General features: G+C 37.7%; 1 protein-coding gene across 18 annotated transcripts in view; it reads left to right on the forward strand.

Moving 5' to 3' along the window:
- Positions 1-19,802, forward strand: part of SSBP2 (single stranded DNA binding protein 2) — a 164,683-nt gene that overhangs the window by 57,269 nt on the left and 87,612 nt on the right. For 12 of the 18 annotated variants that reach the window (XM_072992595.2, XM_072992593.2, XM_078386394.1 and 9 more), the window contains exons 2-4: positions 2,502-2,574; positions 7,438-7,499; positions 9,988-10,072. The exons of 2 other annotated variants lie outside the window; for them this stretch is intronic. In XM_072992595.2, the coding sequence (XP_072848696.2) occupies positions 2,502-2,574; positions 7,438-7,499; positions 9,988-10,072 (220 nt within the window). The remainder of the gene's footprint in view (positions 1-2,501; positions 2,575-7,437; positions 7,500-9,987; positions 10,073-19,802) is intronic. 4 more of the 18 variants (XM_078386402.1, XM_078386398.1, XM_078386395.1 and 1 more) reach the window with 1 other exon arrangement.

Raw genomic sequence — 19,802 nt, forward strand, 5'->3', positions numbered from 1 at the left:
AATTGCATAAGAGAAAGACATTGTGCACCTTTCCATATATGTGACAAATCTATGCCTGTAGCTAGATCCAGAAGACCTCTCATTACCATTCAGACACAAATATCTTTGCTTTATTTAACAATACTTACAGATCATTATAATTTGAATTGTGTGCATAATTAGAAATAAATGGAATTTAACTTCTGTGAGGACATATAATACGGTACTGTATAACAATTCCATGCTGTCAGGTTGATTCCAGCTTATAGCAACCCTTTCCAATGTTTTCTAGGTAAAGAATACTCAGAAATGATTTTCCATTCCCTACTTCTGAGAGCATCCTGGGATTGTGCAGTTTGCCATGGCTACACAGGTTGGCTGTTCTAGGAGGTATAGTGGGGAATCAAACTCCCAGCCTGTGGCTCCATAGCAAGATAACTAAACCACTGAGCTGTCCAGCCAGCTAAACAACATACTCAGAAAGCATATTCCTAAGGCTCATGCCATTTCCAGCCTGTAACAACAAACCATGATTTATTGTTATATCAGAACCAGGCCAGTATAAATCTAATAGCGTAACAAAAATATGAGAACATATAGAGATCATATGTATACTATACTGTATACTGGCCTGATTCTGATGTAACAATAAATTATAGTTTGTTATTATGGACAATAGGTGGCATGAGCCTTAGGGTGTGATTAGATGGCAGGAAAGACACATGTCCAATCACATTGGAAAGGGTTGCTTTGCTGAAAGCGATCTCCCTTAAAGTGACCCTTCTATCTGAAGAAATTGCTTCAGCCTGGCCCCAAAAGTAGCCCTGCTGCTGGATTGAAAAGTGACAGTTTGGAAATGGATTCGGATAAGGCTGGAGTGCAGTACGTTGTATGTCAGTAGTGTATTAAAGCTTTCATTTCTGATTTATGTTAAAGCACAGTTTTCTCTTTTTTCAGTACAGTGGTGCCTCGCTTAATGACGATAATCCGTTCCAGGAAAATTGCCATTAAGCAAAAACATCGTAAAACGAAAATAAAAATCCCACTGAAACGCATTAAAACCTGTTCAGTGTGTTCCAGTGGGGTAAAACCTCACCGTCCAGCGAAGATCCTCCATACCAGTGGTTCTTAACCTTGGGTTACTCAGGAGTTTTGGACTGCAACTCCCAGAAGCCTTCACCACCAGCTGTCCTGACTGGGGTTTCTGGGAGTTGCAGTTCAAAAGCATCCGAGTAACAAAGGTTAAGAACCACTGCTCCATACGACGGCTATTTTCGCTGCCTTTATAGCGAGGAATCTGTCCCTAAACACAGCAGGGAGCCATTTTAAGCACCCGGCAGCCATTTTGAAACTGCCAATCAGCTGTTTAAAAAAACATCATTTTGTGAAGAATCGGTTCCCGAAGCAGGGAACTGATCATCGCAAAGCAAAAAAACCCTATTTAGATCATCGTTTTGCGATAGTAATTGCGATCGCAAAAAGATCGTCGAACAGCGATTTTGTCATAATGTGGGGCAATCGTTAAGCGAGGCGCCACTGTATATGGAAGAGAGTGACTTGTATAAGCATGTGCACTCTGCCCCCCTGCAGGCATGCCACACCCCCGCAAGAGTGCCACGCCCCCCCAACCAGTCCACAGTTGGGAAAAGGTTAGAGACCACTGCTGTATGGTATTAACAATTCACACCTAGATAATATTCCAGGATCTTGACTTGCTATTTTGCTAAAACTGGCTTTTAGCAGCCATATCATGTGCAGTTCAGATGAAACAGGAAACTTGTTGAGAATAAACAAGAATTGGTCCTTCTTCACAAGTGAGTTTTAGTTTTGTAACAATTTATCCTTGTAACATCAAACGATGTTTGTTGTTGTATTGGAAGTGAGCCTCTGAGTCGTCATATCTTTTTTTCTGACTGGTCTAACATTGATCCAAGAGAACCATGGAGTTGAAATAGAAAAGGGTGTCTGATTGTGTGAGTGAATTTTGTTCACAGTGTATTTTGATTTCTCTCTCTCTCTCTCTCTCCTGCTACTCTTATTTAACAGATTTGTCTTGACTAGATTTAGTCTCATCATGCTCACTGCAAATGTTCATTTATACTTCATAACTCTGGATTGTTAATGTTAGAAGCAAAACCACAGAAAAGTACTTAGAGTGCATGAGTTTTCATGTTCAGGGCTGTTGTTCTGCAGTGTTCACTAGTGCTGTAATTATAGACATGTTGTATTGTTTACTGTAAGCAGTGCTTGTGTGTATAAATATAGACTAATATAACTGAATTGATATCCAGCTTGGCATATGTCCAATATAATAAACTATTGATGGACTCAGGTTATGTAGAAGAGCATTTTTAGCTTTAACATAATTTTTCTTCACATATATGCAAGTTGGGGGTCTGGATGAAACAGAATGTATTCCATTTTAGAATATTTCCTTCTCTTATTTAGTGCTTCAGTCTGCATACCATATAAAAATTAGACAATTACTTTTGTTTCAATAGTGATTTTGTTTCTGTTTTCAGGTTAGCACTATATGTATATGAATATCTGCTCCATGTAGGAGCACAGAAATCTGCGCAGACATTTTTATCAGAGGTACGTTTCCTATGATTTTTATGTCTTTCAACATTGTAGATACCCATGTTTACACATGTTAAAAAGGAGTTAAGTTTATATTTCAAACAATAATGATGGGAATTACCAACCATTACTTGTTCCATAACATGAAATTGCTATACAGTGATGCCCCGCAAGACAAAATTAATTCGTTCCGCGAGTCGTGTCGTATTGCGAAAATTTTGTCTTGCGAAACATGGTACTACCGTTTGTGCGATTTAAAACAAAAAAAGGGGGGGGGATTCATTTTTTGAAGCACGGCCATAGAAAAATTCATATTGCGAGTCACAAAAAAATCGCAAAACGCTTTCATCTTGCGAGTTTTTTGTTGTGTGAGGCATTTGTCTTGCGATGCATCACTATATCGTCAATGTTTCTTTGCTGATGTGGTATGATGGATAGTGTTGAACTGGGATTCAGGAGACCCAGGTTCAGATCTCTACTCAATCATGGAATATCACAGGGGAGGGGGATATTAGTAAACCACTCCTTGAACATCTCATATACCTTAGAAACCATGTTACGGCTGGCAGAAATGTCTTGATGACCTTTTATTTAAAGCTGATGGACAGGGACAAAAGGAATTGCATATTATAGCAGCCACAATATTTTCTACAACTTTTTATTGTAGTTGCTAGTTTGTGCTTCCTTTCTTGGGTCACGTCTCATTCTGTAGAGTCAAGTTATACTTGTTACGTGTGGTTATATAAAAGTAACTCAAGCATAATGTACTTACAAATTATGAAACAAATAAACTATAGTGGTTCCTTGACTTACAAATGTCCCGACATATGACCATTTAGAGTTACGACCAGCTCCGGCCACAATATTTTACTTCTACTTGCGACCGGAGCTTCGAGTTACAACCAGAAAAAGGCAAGGGAAAAAAAAAGGCAGGGAATTCAAATTGCTAATTGGTGGTGAAGAGGCTGCTTCTTTGTAGATCTTTCACCCCAGCAGTTAGAGAGTGTGCGATCAGAGGCGGCTTCGGACTGCCTGGTAATGTGCTGCTTTCTCCTTTTTAAAAACTGTTCTGGGTGGGTTTTGCAGCGTGGGTTTTGGCTGGGTGGTGGGATTATGTTTCTAAGCTGTGATGGGTCTTGAAGGGTTTGCTTGTTTTTTGGGGGTTTTTCCCCATTTCCAGTGGGTTTTGCAGGTTTGTTTGTTTTTTGGTCATCCCCCCCCCCCCATTTCCAATTGGTCTTGCAGGGTTTGTTTGCTTGTTGAGTTTTTTTTCCCCATTTTTGATGGGTCTTGCATGGTTTGTTTGCTTTCTGCTTTGCTCTTTTTGCATTTCCGAAAGGTCTTGCATGGTTTGTTTGCTTTCTGTTTTGCTTTTTTTTTTTTTTTTTTTGCATTTCTGAAGGGTCTTGCATGGTTTGTTTGCTTTCTGCTTTGCTTTTTTTGCATTTCCGAAGGGTCTTGCATGGTTTATTTGCTTTTTGCTTTGCTTTTTTTGCATTTCCAAAAGGTCTTGCACTGTTTGTTTGCTTTTCTTTCCCCCCCCCCTTCGGCTGGAATGGATTAATCACGTTTCTGATGGGTCTTGCAGTGCTGTAGTTTTTTGTCTGATTTTTTCCCCTTCGGTTGGAATGGATTAATTGCATTTCAGTGCATTCCTATGAGAAATGGTGCTTCAACTTACGACCATTTCGAGTTATGACTGGAGTTCCAGAACCAATTAAGTTTGTAAGTCGAGACACCACTGTAATTATTATAATAAAATTAGTAGATAGGCTTTTAAGAAGAGAGACATGTTGACTTTTCTCATTTTATATTGGAGGTAGGCAACTTCCCAGAGGTCTGAGGCCTGTACTCCCCCCCCTTTGACTTTTTCTCCAGATGAACAATTGCACCATCTGGTAGGGTGGCCGGCCATTTCCTTATATCTCCCACCGATAATCTGATTTAAACATTTTGGAAAAAGCCATCCCTCAGCGCATAAAATCCCCATTGCCCAGAGTAATCAAACACTTGTTAGTATATCTCCAGTATTATCTGATGTCATAAAGGCTCTCCCCACTCTCAGAATAGGTGTTGTCACTTGCATTGGGGAGTGGTACAACTTTTGTATATGTCTGTCTTTCAGTATAATCTGAGAAAAATCCCCATAGTGGTTAGGTCCCCATAGTGTTTAGGTATGAATGTGTTCTTGAGAATAAACATAAACTAAGAAAAATGTTTTTTGTAAGGGGAAGACATATTGTGTACGCCTTTAAAAAAATGAAGTTGTTATTTGAAGTAGAACACAAGACTACTTCACAACAATGCCAGAAAAGAAACCAAACAAACTTGTAGAAAAGCAAAGGCAGGTGATATCTTTATTAATAATACAGTAATTGTATGCTGTCAAGTCACAGAGTTATTATTAATAAACATACCTGACTTGTGATGACTCCTTTCAGGATTTCTCAAGTAATGAGTACTCAGGAATGGTTTACTATTCCCTTCTTTTTGGGTTACCCTTGAACTATATAGCTTGCCCAAGGCCACACAAACTGGCTTTTGTGGGTTACACAGTGGGGAACTGAACTCCCACACTCTGGCTCTGCAGCCAGATACATACTGTATTTTTCCATGCATAAGACTATACTTTTGTCTAAAATCTTTTGACTAAAATCTTTTGACCCTAAAATTTGAGGGTCGTCTTATACATGGAAGTAAGCTGAGGAGGAAAAAAAAAACAAGACTGGAGGGGAAAGCAAGGATCAAAGTGATCCTGCAGGGCTTTGATCCCTGTTTTCCCCTCCACTTGTTAAGCTTTAGCAAAAGGAAAGCAGGGATCAAAGCGCTGCAGGGTGGCTTTGATCGTTGCTTTCCCCTCTGCTTACTAAGTCTCATGGGGCTTAGCAAAGGCAGAGAGAAAGGCTCAAAGCAATCCCATGGCTGTATAAGGGGGAAAGGGATCAAAACGATCATGCATTCGTGGGATAGCTTTGATCCCTTTCCGCCTCCTTTTACTAAGCCCCGCGGGGCTTAGCATGAAGGGAGAATGCAGAGATCAAAGTGATCCTGCAGTGCTCATTAATAATGCTCCGAGGCTCTGGCACTCCCTCCCACAGGAGGCCAGGCTGCCCCTCTTTTTGCTGTCCTTCTTGTGAACAAGCAGGCAAAGACCTTTCTCTTCAGGCAGACTTTTCCTTAGCGACTGACTGTCTAGGAGACAATAAACAGGGTGATTTATATTTTGTTGCTAGAGACCTTGATTCTTCCTTCCTTTAATTCATTTGTTCATTCATTGCATTTATATTCTGCTTTTCTCCCAGTGAAGTGACTCTGTTCTAATATGAATTGCTGGATAGCTCAGTGGCTTAGGCATCTGATTAGGAGTTTGATTCCCCACTGCGCCTCCTTGGATTTGATGATCCATAGGATCCCTTCCAGCTCTACAGTTCTAAGATGATGATGACAATTTTTAGTTTTTAATACTGTGTTTTTAATTATGTAAGCTGCCTTGGGTCCTTTTTAGGAGAAAGGCAGGTTAAAAATATTTTAAATAAATAAATAAAAGAGAGATTATACAAATTAGGCCTTGTCATAAGGCAGAATGAGGCAGCTGCTTCGGGCAGTAGATGCCAGCAGGAACTGGTAACAAGAGGTTGAAGGATTGAGCTTTCTGTACGTGAAACAGTACTGGTGCGACTTTTTGCCTTAGGTGACAAAATAACATGAGTGAGACCTGGGAGTAAAAGACATACAGTGGTGCCCCGCATAGCGACGATAATCCGTGCAGCCAAAATCGTCGCTATACGGATTCGCTATGCGAAATAAAAAAGCCCATAGGAATGCATTAAAACCCGTTTAATGCGTTCCTATGGGCAAAAAACTCACCTTTATGCGAAAATCCTCCATACGGCCGCCATTTTCGCTGCCCGGTAAGTGAGGAATCTGGACGAAAACACAGCGGACAGCCATTTATTTTACCCGGTGGCCATTTTGGAACCACCGATCAGCTGTTGGGAAATCATGTTATGTGAAAATCGGTAAACGAACAGCTTACCAATCATCACAAAGCAATTTTTTCCCATTAGAAACATCGCAATGCGATCGCAAAAACGATGGCAAAAAATTTGTCGCTATGCGGACTCGCCGTTAAACGGGGCGCCCATTAAGCGAGGCACCACTGTATTTAGCATTGATTTTAGGTAGGTGCTATGAACCTTTGTACATAGGTATCTTATGAATTCCCCTGAATTACATACAGCAAAGAATTTGTAGCATGTCCACAAATTACAAATCACAGAATTCTATAGGACAGAGTGATGACAGCTGTAACTCTGTAATTCAGTTACACTGTGGTTAGCTGTCATGGCTCTCTTACAACAGATTGCTAGGTTAGATTAACCTTTTGATCTAATCTAATAGAGTTCATTTCTTGTTCTTATAATCTGAACTAATTAAAGTCTCCTAGTAATGCAGACCTGGGCAAAGTGCAGCCCGAGGGCCACATATGGCCCGCGAGCCGCTCCTGTCCGGCCCGCAGACAGTTTTGGACATCAAAACCATTTATAGCCTTTTGTCTAAAGTTGATCCGTTGCTTATCTTTAACATACCACAAAAAGCTTATTTAGTATTTGTGAACAAGTTTAAAATAAAAACAATCATAACATCACTGTTTCATTTTATTTTTAAGTAAAGTTAGTTGGGCCCCCGCATACAGTTCAGATTTTTCATGTGGCCCCCTTATAGAAATTAATTGCCCACCCCTGTAGTAATGCAACAGGAAGAAATTATGAGAAAGACTAACAGATATTATTGTAGATTCTTTCGGAATTTTTGCAGATTTTAATATTGTTTACCTAGATGAGTAAAATGCCTTAACTTTATTTATGCTTATTTTAGATAAGATGGGAAAAAAACATCACATTGGGTGAACCCCCTGGATTTTTACACTCTTGGTGGTGGTAAGTGTTCCCTGATTTCAAAGATATTTGTTTTACTTCTTATTATAATGTTAAGCCTGTTAAAACATCTGATGATTGTCAGATGTAACCAGGTGCTGTTGCAAATCAGTGGAAGAAAAGTGGATATGGACAGTATAATTAAGTTGCAAAGTTATTGCTTCAGTTGGTCTCCCTTAGTTTCTTTTTAGGAAAGGCTGATAATTCAGATTTTCAAATACGGAGTCTTTCTCTTTGCCTTTTTCTCCCAACCCACCCCCACCTATTGAAATTGACATGTACATTGAAATCTATATTCATCTGACCACTGGCTATTCATTATGAGGTCTCAAGGAATGACTGACATCATAACCAGGTTTGACATTTCTTTTATTTCAGATTAAACACACACAAAACAGCCATCCCACTTGGGTAGCTCCTCATGTGCATGGATGCTTCATGTGTCCACAGAAGCATAAATATTTAAGAAAGGAGAAATGGGGGAATAACTGTGTAAGCACATCCCACTGTGGGACAGCTGTTGTTGACATGAATGAGGAAGCTGTGTGCAGGAGCAAAGAGTATGCATCAGAGCGTCTCTGATTACCACTATAGAATCTTTTTATAACTTGAGGGCATGACCCAATCCTGATAAAACTAGCTACTCACAAGGTACTTGATCACAACATGAAAGTTGTTTTTCTCTAATTAGAATCTATTGTTTTAGTTTTGCATTTTTCTTTGCTTAATAAAGACTATAAAATTATATGTACATGTTTTTTTAATATATCACGTGACCAAAACAGAAGAAAGCATAAGACAAACACATTCATTTGTACATGTGACCTTGCTGTAGATAACCATCTTTTTCAAAAAGAAGCCTTACCTAAAACGTGAAACACATCAAAGTTTGATTGAAGTCATGTTCCACCAGCATTCTCTCTTTCTGTGTTTTAAACTGAGGTACAGCTAGGGCTGGACCTTTGGACAAAATATCACAGCCAAGCCCCATCCACCTCTGGTCACCCAGAGAATGGCAGGTGATGGGGCAGAAAGAAGAGTCCTAGCATCAGCATCCCTACCAGCACAAGTTTTCTAATGATATTTCTTACAGCAATATCCTTCCTTTCTATCGTTTTTGAATGTTGTGCTTCAGGGATGGTTGGCTGAGCCTGTACATGGCTACTATTCACATTTACTTACTTTTACTTTCAAAGTATACAGTGGTGCCTCGCTTAGCGACGTTAATCCGTTCCGGAAAAAACGTCGCTAAGCGATTTTTAAAAGCCCATAGAAATGCATTAAAACTTGTTTAATGCATTCCTATGGGCTTCCGAACTAACCGTAAGTGAAAATCCTCCAATGTGGCGGCTATTTTCGGTGCCTCTAAAGCGAGGCAACACAGCGGGTGGCCATTTTGTTTTCCAGCGGCCATTTTGAAGCCGCTGGTCAGCTGGCCGAAAATGGCTTTGCAGTGATCGCTTCCCCGCGATCATCACAAAGCGATTTCCCCCCCCCCCCATAGGGGCCATTGCTAAGTGATCGCTCTGGCGATGGCCAAAACCCCATCGCTAAGCGATTTCATCGCTCAACAGAGCGATCAGCAAGCGAGGCACCATTGTATTATCATTCTCTACATCAAAATGGTGGTTATTCCCAGTGCCCTGGTTCAGTCAGTAGGGTTGCAGAAGCAAAGTTTATTCTTGTAGTCATAATGATGCTGTGATTGAAGAGAACTATATATGGAAAGATTGTATATTTTCTTAATCATGATTAGATAACAGTTTCTTTTCTTTTAACATATTAGGGATGTAGGAAAAGTTGTAGGATATGAAGTGGTTGTGTGAAAGAGGGGAGAGAGAGAGAGCACAGAGAGAACTGATAATTGCATACTTCATGGCTGAAGTACATGACTGTCTGAAGACTGAACTTGCCTAGCAGGTATATCCGTTGGTTTTATGTAAGCCACGGAGGAGAATTGTTGTATTTTACAGTTCCAGACTGAAATTGTTAAAGAGTTTTACAAAACATGTTAAGCTCATTCTGGTGTCAAAGCACTACCCATATCAATTGTGTTAAACAGCTCTGGTTTGTGTATATGCTTATCGAGTGGTTGCTTTAATTTAATTTAATTTAAAAGCAGCATGGAGATGTTGTTGTGTTTCAGCACTTGGATTTGGTGTTGTCCTTAAATCATACCAAAGAATCTTTGAATATTCACATAGCACAATAACACAATACTAAGTTAAAACAAGTAAGTGGCCTGCAGTCTAATTTATATAGCAGTAAGGTTAGTTTAGTTATTTTCATTGCATTCATACCGTATATTGTACTTGTGTATAGGAAGTATACAGAACTCCAGCAGTTTGTTATAAAAGAATACTGATTGCACAAACCTTAGTCTGAAGCAATACGTACTGCAGTAGCCATAATCCATTATATTTTGTGAGGATGTTTTGCATCGTACAGATACATCTAAAATACAGGTTGCAATGTACTTTTTTGTTCTTAGTGTGTTTTGGGATCTCTACTGTGCAGCTCCAGAAAGACGTGAAACATGTGAACACTCGAGTGAAGCTAAAGCCTTTCATGACTATGTAAGTTTTATGCTTATTGACTAAATCTTGCCTGCTCACAGGTGTGCTACAATTCAATACCTTTTCCAGTGTTTGGGAGAGATTCTGGCTGCCAAGTTTTGTATGCTCTTATGATAAATAAGACCAAGGGAATGAAGATTAAGCAGTGAAAGGGTTTGCTTTATGTAAATTAGTAAGGGTTCAGCCTTAAGAGACTTCAAGGCAACAGGGTCCCGGATAATGCCAGGGATGTCAGATCTTTCTAAATTGAATATGTGTGTCATTGCTAGAGAAGAATAAGGAGAATTTGTAAGTAAAGGAGGATAGTGTATACAGTATAGGGAAGGGCAAAGTTATCTAAGACTATGAAATGTTATCTTGCAATTATGCTGACTAGTGGGAGAAAATAGTTTGGAGAAAACCAAGTCAAAGGGCAGTATAAAGTATAAGAAAAACATCTATAGAAAGGTTCATAGCTTACCTATGCAAGTGTTTGGAAATGGATTGGCATTGCTAGCCAGGAATTTAAACATCAATTGTTTTGAAACAGGGAAAGCCATCCTTGCATAATTCCCTTGTATGTTACTGACAAGAAATTCTCAATAAATAATGTAATTTTCTGGCTTGTAAGAGCTGGTTTTCTTTGTTTCTTTTTCCTTCTCTCTCTCTCTCTCTTTGGTTAAGGTTCATGATGGTTAAAATACATTCTTAAAGAAAAAGATATTGATTGTGTGAATGTATGTTTAGTAAGTGTGGTTGCAAGCAAATTTTTTTAATCTAAGTGCTGGTGTTATTTCAAGTGCTTGGTTATGCATTTACAGCTGGGTGATTTGTTCTATAAAATAGCTGATTGATTGTATAAATTAAGAACAATTCACAGGACTATTTTTTCTGTGCCTTATATTCCCTGCAATTTTCTTCCCCCACCCGTGTTAGCTTCATAGTGCTGTCTTTTGAAGGTGTCTACTATGTAGTTGGCTCTCTGGAAGACAAGCATGTGTTTCATGAAGTGGTCATGCTCTTCCAGAATGCAGTTTTCTCCATTAATGGCATTTTGGGTCTAATGAGCTTTTTATATATTACGTGGGTTGCAGTTTTTGTTGGATTATGGACTTCAGCACTTGTTCTTTTAGTTTTAATTTTAAATACAAGTCAGCAAATTTAAAGCTATTGGGTTTGATAATTATAACTTGTCAGTCCTGTGGTATGCTCTATTCTCTTAACCTGTTTACATTTGTTACTTATTTGTTTCTTATTTGTTAGAGTATAATGGGCATGATGTAGCTAAACATATGCACCTTGAAAATATTTTCTATTTTAGGCATTTCTGGTCTTGTGTTAGCATGAAGAATGCCTTAAGAACTTAGCAATTTAAAGCAATGGAATTTAAAACACTTAAAGGAACTCTTGGATGGCTGCAAAGGCATCTCTCTGTTTTTTAACATGCTGGGGTTGGGGATAACCAGATGGTTTTATGGTCTGAATTCTAATCAGATAGTACAAATGTGTCACAAATGTATTGTTGTAAGAAAAGAAGCATATCTAGGGCTGTCTTGGAAGCAAGAAGTCATATGAAAAACAAAAGCAACATGTGTTGTCTGTTAACATATTATGGAATAGAGTGCCCTAATCTGGACTCTTCCTCTGATGTAGAAAAACATCTAGGAAATCTTTAAATTATAAATTGTTATGGGCTTCCCTATTCCACCCAGACAATTAATGTTTAACAAATGTTTTGAGTGGCAGGAAATTTTAGAAGGTTACCTTTTACATATTAATACGAAAGTCTAATTTCTGTTGCACCATCCCTAGGCAGTGAGAAGTTCAAGATAGCTTTACAGAGTGGGTTTTATTTAAAGAAATAATATTTAATAGTGTTCTAGTTTGTGGTCTGCTTACGGGATACAGTTTCATAAAGTAAAGAGATGGAAATGTACTTTTTGAACTCCTAGTATCCCACAGTTAGCATGGCCACTACATTGTGGGATGAAGAAGCAATATATCTGTCCAAAGGTTTCAGCCATTTCTAAACATAGAACATATTCAATATCTCAAAGGATTAAAATGAATGTCTATATGTTTAAGTTATATTTCGATCAGGGCTAAAGATGAACATCTTCAGCGTTTTTTAAAATTAAACGAGACAACATAGCATAACAAAATTGGCAAGCTGTAGTTACATAGGATTCAGTATTACAATTTAAAATAAAGATTTGCGCACAGTATTTATGGATGAATTTACATTAAAAAGGGTTGAATTGCTATTGAAAAATCTATAGAACATTATCAGTATAAACAAAGAAGTGAAATACATCTGTGTTGAAGTGTTATATACTGTATGTGTTAAATCTTTTTCCTACCAGAATTAACAAGATTCAAGTATTTGGACCTAAAGTTTAGAGTTTACTTATAGATCATGTTCACATGAAATAGTAAATCTGGAGTCACGGAAAACGAGACTTATCATAAATAGGCACTGCACTTGTGTATGTTCCTTGATCATTCCACTTAAACTTTTGCTGTGTGGTTTGTTTATTGTATCATGACAAACCAAGTGGAGCTGTCACTCTGTTTTAATTTGGATTGAATTCATGGTTTGTTCTATGTTTTGTTCTGCTTTGTTGAGGGAGTCATAAACCAGAGAGGCAGTTTTGCACTGGATTCACATAAGAGGATGAACCATGTACAAAAGTCTGTGATTTGTTTAGCTGCTGCCACACCAAGTGGGAGTGATCAAACATGCTGCTTTTGCAAGTCAGGATGCCAGTAGATCCTAGGGTTGTCCTCTCACATTGACCCACCATTCAGTCTTCATGTATTCATGATGGTAATTTGTCTAGAAGGTAAACTTTTTCAATAATAATAATGCTACAAATGACTGTGTTAGCCTGTTGCAACCAGCTTATATCTGCGAGCTGATGTGTCATTTTATCTAGTATGTTCTCAGGATTGTCTTTCTTATTTAAATATGCAGGTCCCGTCGTGTATTTGGGTACATTTATTTTCCCAACCTGCATATCCAGTATACAGTACTTGTCTGTGCACCTGATACTTAATTCTGTGTTCACCCTGTTCATTTCTTCGCATTATATGAAGGTGAAAGTCCTGAGTAATTATATCTCCTACCACATTTAAGTTATGATATAATGGTTTTAATCATAGGAAATTAAAAATCTGTATCTACTTAGAAATTAACATAAACATATAGCAAAATATGAGTATATTACACAAAATGAAGTCAGTGCTTTTTTGAAAGCAAGATGCATCCTTCTGCAAGTTGTGTTTATATATTTATAGTCTGAATGAAACATGAACCAATTCTTATTAGCATGTCTTTCATTACTATGCATTTCCCTGGCTTACGAAGGCTGTGCACTGGAACTTGGAGTTCTGTTACTTCAGCAGGGATGTAGCCCTATGTGGAAGATTTCACTCCTTCCTAATTCTTATATATACCTGCAAGTGCTGCATATTACTTCCTCTCCCTGAGTTCAGTGAAGTCCTCTGTCTTCTCTTACATTCAGCAGCCAGGAAGAATGTGAAAGGAAGTAAAAAAGATCCCTGGGTCTCAAAATTCCTTTCTTTTAAGTGAATGTTTGCACGAACCATGTCTTGGTTAGTATATCTGAAAGTTCTAGTTTTAAAAGATCCTGTAATTCCCTCTGATTTCAATAGCTATGAGGGAATTTTCTAAAACAATAATACTGTATACGTGTCAACATTTCAGTTTCCCTTGCAAGAAAAGCAATCTTTAATTTTTTCCACATTTATCTAGAATATTCTAGAATATGTATCTAGAATATAGTACTGTGCACATCAGGGGCATTTGATTTCTGATTATCCACTGCAAAAACTTCTTCTTTTGACACTGTACCTTAGTTTTTAATCCTGACCTGCCATGTGTTTAGATTCATTGTCTCTAAGTGTGTTAGAATCAACATATTTATTCCATTGTATTAGATGAAGCATGGAATTAATCCTGTATTCATTTCCAGTTGCTTGGTTTCGAAATATACTCTTCTGGGACCTAAAAATGTTGTCAGTACTCCTTGTTCTAATTATTCAGCAGTTCTCTGTTTAATATTGTTCATGTATTTTGAATTGCACCAGCTATCTTTCTGTCTTCTGAAATAACAGAAAGAGTTTTCACATTAGTATCAAATATAAAAGTGTTTTCATTTGCCACTGTAGTACTTGATTGCTAGGGAAGGCACTTTAATGGGGGGATTGTGTTCCTCGTCTTTTTAAATGTGCTTCCAAGTTGTTCTAAATGCTCTTGATTTGGGGGTTTATTTTACAATGTGTTGTTTGTTTAAAATAATAATTTATTTCATTTTAAACAATTTTAGTATCTTAATTTTTTAATGATTTGTAAGCCACCTTAGGTCTCTTTGTTGGGAGAAGGGGTATGTGTCAAATCAATCAGTCAGTAAATGTCGGAGGGCACAGGGAGTTACACATTGATGCCACACAGCTGGTTTAGTGCCAATTATCTGTTTGGGAGGAGAGGCCAAGAGTTTTTAGCTCAATCAGCCCACATTTCCTTTTGTGAAACCTGTGCTGGTTATAAACTCTGTGGATATAAAGATCTAATCCACCTGTGATCCCTATGCAGCTGTGTTTAGTACTGCAAACTTCATTCTTAAATTGGAAGCTTAATATAACAAGAGTTATTATTTGAGTTTAGCCTTTTATTTTTTATGTGTGCTCTTCCCCCAGTGTTGTGCATGCTGTTCTGAAGGTGTGTACATTTTTTCTTGTTTTTATCATGTTTGTTCTACTGCATGTATGTCTAGGAGACTGAAAGGCTATTTGTCAATAATATAGACCGGTATGTAAAACGTTGAATCTACTGGGGATCTAAGTAATAGTTGTTATTTTCTAAATGAAATATTTTTCTTTACACCATGATGTAACTGGGTGTGTCAATCTGGGGTTTATTGCCCAAGAATGCTCCTAAATAATCTCTGATGATGACTGAAGTTATGTATGCTGGCATTACATCAGAAAAGAGAAGACAGCAGTGACAGGCCAGCTGATGCTGCAATCCTGCCTGTAGTGCACCATTTTACCTTTGGCAAACATTGGGGACAGCGAACAAAGTGAAGTAAGGATGCGCCATTTGTTTTTGTATTTTATGTCAAATCCCAGAATTCTCCAAAAAAATTCCCGGGCAAAATCCTGAGAGTTCCAGCCCATGTACCCATGTCTACAGACACCTACATTTTGGATCAGGGCCTACTCCAAAGCTATATTTATTTAAAATATTTTTATCCCTTTTTTCTCCTTAAAGAAGAGCCAAGGCAGCTTACATCATTAAAAGACAGTATTAAAGCTAACAACAGTGAATATATAAATACTAAGAAGGATCAGGCAAATGCCATACTAAAAACCAAAAATGAGCAACATTTGTAGTTCAAACACAACTTTTATTGGTCAGGAAACTTGAAAGCATTTATTACAATGTATGGCAGTTTTATATTGCATACTGACAAAGGCCTAAATTTGTGCATTAACAAAATGCAAATGTAATAATAACCTCAAAACATATGTCAAGATCAGTAGTAGTACAAATAAAATTAATTCATAAAAAACAAGAAAAAAAGTATAAGAATAATACGAAATCACTCTGAACTAGCATAAAGTTTAATATAAAATCAGTTTAGGAGAAGAATAATTAGAGGGCACCACTAAATTATAGTTGTTGCAGCCCATTAATGCTCTACGAAGATACTTTTTTTGTGTTTAAAATCACGTGGGCTCCACTAGTTAGCCAACACAGGGAAGACTGAAAGATTCAAAAGATAAGTTCCTGTTGCATGACATGCCTCTGGTCAATTGTTACACACACATTCCCCCTCCTACTCAGCCTCCTCCTGCTTTAATTACACCTAGTGATCTATGGCACTCTGTGTATAAAGTCTTTTTCCCTGAGGTTGTGAAACCTCATGTCACAGCAACAGCCTCCTCAAGTCATGAGGCAACTAATTTGAGTCTTCCTAAGTATAAGAAGCAAAACAATCTCGCATCAAAGCACAGGGCCACCACATACGCAGTGAAGAAGATGACTATGCTGTGAAGTCATTCTGTAAGAGATTGTTCCCCCAGATAACAAACATGCTCCAGAAAGAAAATGAATAACCTAACCCCTCAGAATAATATAAGAAGGAATTTACCAGGATTATGTCTGAACAGTGGATCTGCTAGATAGTTTTGAGATGGTTGCCCATGTGAGAATGTTGTTCTCTTGCAGTTTAGCTTTCACTTAGCTTTAACATTTTCCCCAAGCTAGTGAACTGTAACTTGCCATGTTCTTAATGTGATGTGGAACATATTCTTTCTCAGGCGCTTATGCTACCATATTTGCTGCTGCATAACTGCTCTGATCTTTTATAACTGAATTAAGCAATAGTGGGCTGTAACAAATACAAAGCTTACAAAGACAGACATGTTTCTATTTTACCTATAATCACGGTCTTGAAATAAACAGGAAATTGTCAGGTAATGGTCATTTGGTGAATATCTAATTAAACAATCAAAGGTGGTAAATTTTTATGATCCCTCAAATACATTACTGCATTCTACCCACACATGCATGCTAGCTTACATAATAGTCCGTTGCTTCTTTGTTTACTGGTACAGTATAAAGGTGTGTGAAATGTAACTGAATTGCTAGCAGAATGTTACATAGAAGGCAAATCATTGTTTCAGTTTTGAGTAGCAAAATATTTCTAATACAGTACGCACAGGCATACTTGAGTGTGCCCACTTCCAGCTAGTGATATTTTAAGATCGTGTGCAGTGATGATCAGATTCCTCATAAATTGTGTTAGGAAAAGTTGTTTCATCTCTCATATTGAGTTATCATTTACTCTAATACAGTGGGGTCTTGACTTGAGAACTTAATCCGTATTGGAAGGCGGTTCTCAAGTCAAAAAGTTCTCAAGTCAAATCTGCATTTCCCATAGGAATGCATTGAAAACCATTTGATCCGTATCTGCCCTTTTCTGTCCATAGAAACTAATGGGAAGCTGCTATTCCGTCTTCGACCACTAGAGGGGGATATTTTGTTTCTTTTTTCTTAGGTCAAGAAAGGTTAAGGGAAGGCAGGGAAAATACAGTCCAGGCAGTACAGTACCAGACAGTCCGAAGACTGTCTCCCAATCCACTCTCTAAACACTGGGAGGAGTGAGGAAGCAGACAGGCACCCTTTTCACTGCCCAACAGTTAACTGAAAGTTCACTTTTTGCACTTTCCCTGCCTCCCACGTGGGTTTTTTTTCAGTTCTTAACTCAAATTTAAGTACTTAAGTCAAGTCAATATTTTCCTATGAGAGTGGTTCTTAAGTCAAAATGTTCTTAACTCAAGCCGTTCTTAAGTCAAGACCCCACTGTACCAAATTTGCATAGTCCTCTGTCTTTCATTTTTGAAGAAGCCATTAACATTTTGGTTGCGATTTCTTCATATCTGGACTTTTTAGGTATGACAAAGTTTTAGTTATAAGTTGAAAGAAAGTAAAATTGTTCTTGAAAAAAAATTGAATTTGTACTTAAAGCAGACAGTTGAACCAGTGGGGCTTTCAGAAAGTAGAGGGCAGCTGACCTGGGAAATGTATAGAGTTAATTCAGTGAATTACATCTCTGTCAATGGCATATCTGATAAGGTAGGAAGCTAAGCTTACCATGTGCATAGAGATGTGCTGTGAACTCTCTTTTAATTCATTGGGCTGTATATTTTTAAGTTTTGTGGCCAATGTATTTTTGATTTAAAATTTTAAAAATTATTGATTTTATTTGTTTGTTTATTTGTTACAGTCACAGTATATGCCACCTATAATGTTGGTAAAAATGCACTGTCTTTTCCATGTAGCCTGTAAACACCTCCTGCTAACTGACTGGAGAGTGGTGTAAATGGATAGAATGTATTCTGCTAAGAGAAGTCTTGAGATGATGACTTGAAATTGCTTGTGCTTTATTATGGAAACTGAGCACCATGTACTTTAATTGGAAAAATCTTCCAGAATATCACCTGTTTTATACCCATCTGCATGGATCCTCGATTGGGTCATTTTGGAAGCAAGAGCAACCTGTAGTGTTTCCTTTCATTGGCTATCTCTCACTAGCTATTGACTCTCCTAAAGAGTTAAACATTTGCTGCTTCCTATCTCCTCCTTTCTAACCCTCAAGCTGCTAACATCTTTCTTTAAAAAAAATTAATTGCAAGTTCTCTGATACATGTCTTTGCTACTGTTAAACCTCTAAGATGATGATGGTGGTGATGATGATAAAGGAAACAGTCACAGAGTTGGGAGATACCTTAGGAGTTATCTAATCCAAATCCCTGCTTCATGCAGAATATAACTACAAAAACCCTGATAATATTTCCTAGGGCTTTGTGTCTACCTGATATTGGGATGAGGCACTGGACAAGATTAAAAGACCACTTAGAGTAGTGAGTGATGTATGAATTCAACATTACAGTTATTAAACTCTTAAATATTTCCAAATATTACACTTTAGTTACTATTATCGAACAGCTTTTGGACAAGAACATTTCTAGTTCTTTAACTGAGTAGTCATAGGTTCTCTGAACTTTACAATAATACTAGGCATACACTAATGAGTTAGAAGGACAGAGTGTTTTTGTGGTGAGGTAGCAGTTCATTCATCATCATCATAAAATAAGAATTAAAAATTGAAGAGCAAGGTTTACAGAGTACAGAGCTATTGGAATATAGTTTTCTTGAGACTTCATGTCGAGGTTACTCTCTTGCCAGTATTTGTATAAATAATACATTTTATATTGTGGTTCACTGAAAGGTTAAAACTAAAAGTAACACAATCAGCAAAATGATTTTAAAAAGCACAGTCAACACAGAAGATTAAACAAAACAATAACCTTTAAAAAAAAAGGTAGGATAGTTCAGTGAATTAGGTATCTGGCTTTGAAGAGGTTGGAAGTTCAATTCCCCACTGTGTCTCCCAGGAGAAGAACCAGCCTGTATTGTGTGGTGCAAACTGTGCAGTCCCAGGATGCCCCCAGAAGAAGGGAATGGTAAATCACATCTGAGTACTCTACCTAGAAAACCCTGAAATGAGTCTCAATAATGGATTTGACATCACACAATTATTATTAAGGGGTAGTAATAATCTATTGATATATCTTAACTGAGAATTAGCAAAGGTAATCTAAAATCTTAAAAGTTTAATAATATAAAGACAGCAGTGAAGAGGTGGCTTTTTGGAAGAGCATTTTAGGGCAGCAGGGTTGCTGCTGACAATAAGAAGGTTTGGCTCCTAGATGGAGTCCTTATGTCCCCTACATATAAAGAAGAATTCTGAGCTGCACCTTATCGGGCAATATGAAGTGTAAGAGGAAGCTAAACATGAAGAAATGTTCCCGCCTGTAAGGACCAAACAATACGTTTTGATTAACCCATCACTGGATTAGGGAATTCATTAACTGCTGGAATTGTCTCAGTAGTGACATCAGAACTTTCTTATTTCTCAGCTTTCAAATTTTAAGTTATTTTTAATTAAGCCTTCCAGTTAGGCATGGAGCGAAACAATTTAAAGCATGACATTTTTCAGTCTGAGAACCACATCTCAGGAACACTAACATGATTTCAGCTATAATGACACAAAGAATAGGTTGGCCCTGAGAACCTCATAGGGACTAATACTGAGGTACAGTTTTTCTCAGTGCCTTCTATATTTTTAATTGATGCTCCTTTTGTGTTGGTTATTAAAAT

This window comes from Pogona vitticeps, chromosome 2, assembly GCF_051106095.1.
Source record: "Pogona vitticeps strain Pit_001003342236 chromosome 2, PviZW2.1, whole genome shotgun sequence".
In the NCBI taxonomy this organism is placed as follows: domain Eukaryota; kingdom Metazoa; phylum Chordata; class Lepidosauria; order Squamata; family Agamidae; genus Pogona; species Pogona vitticeps.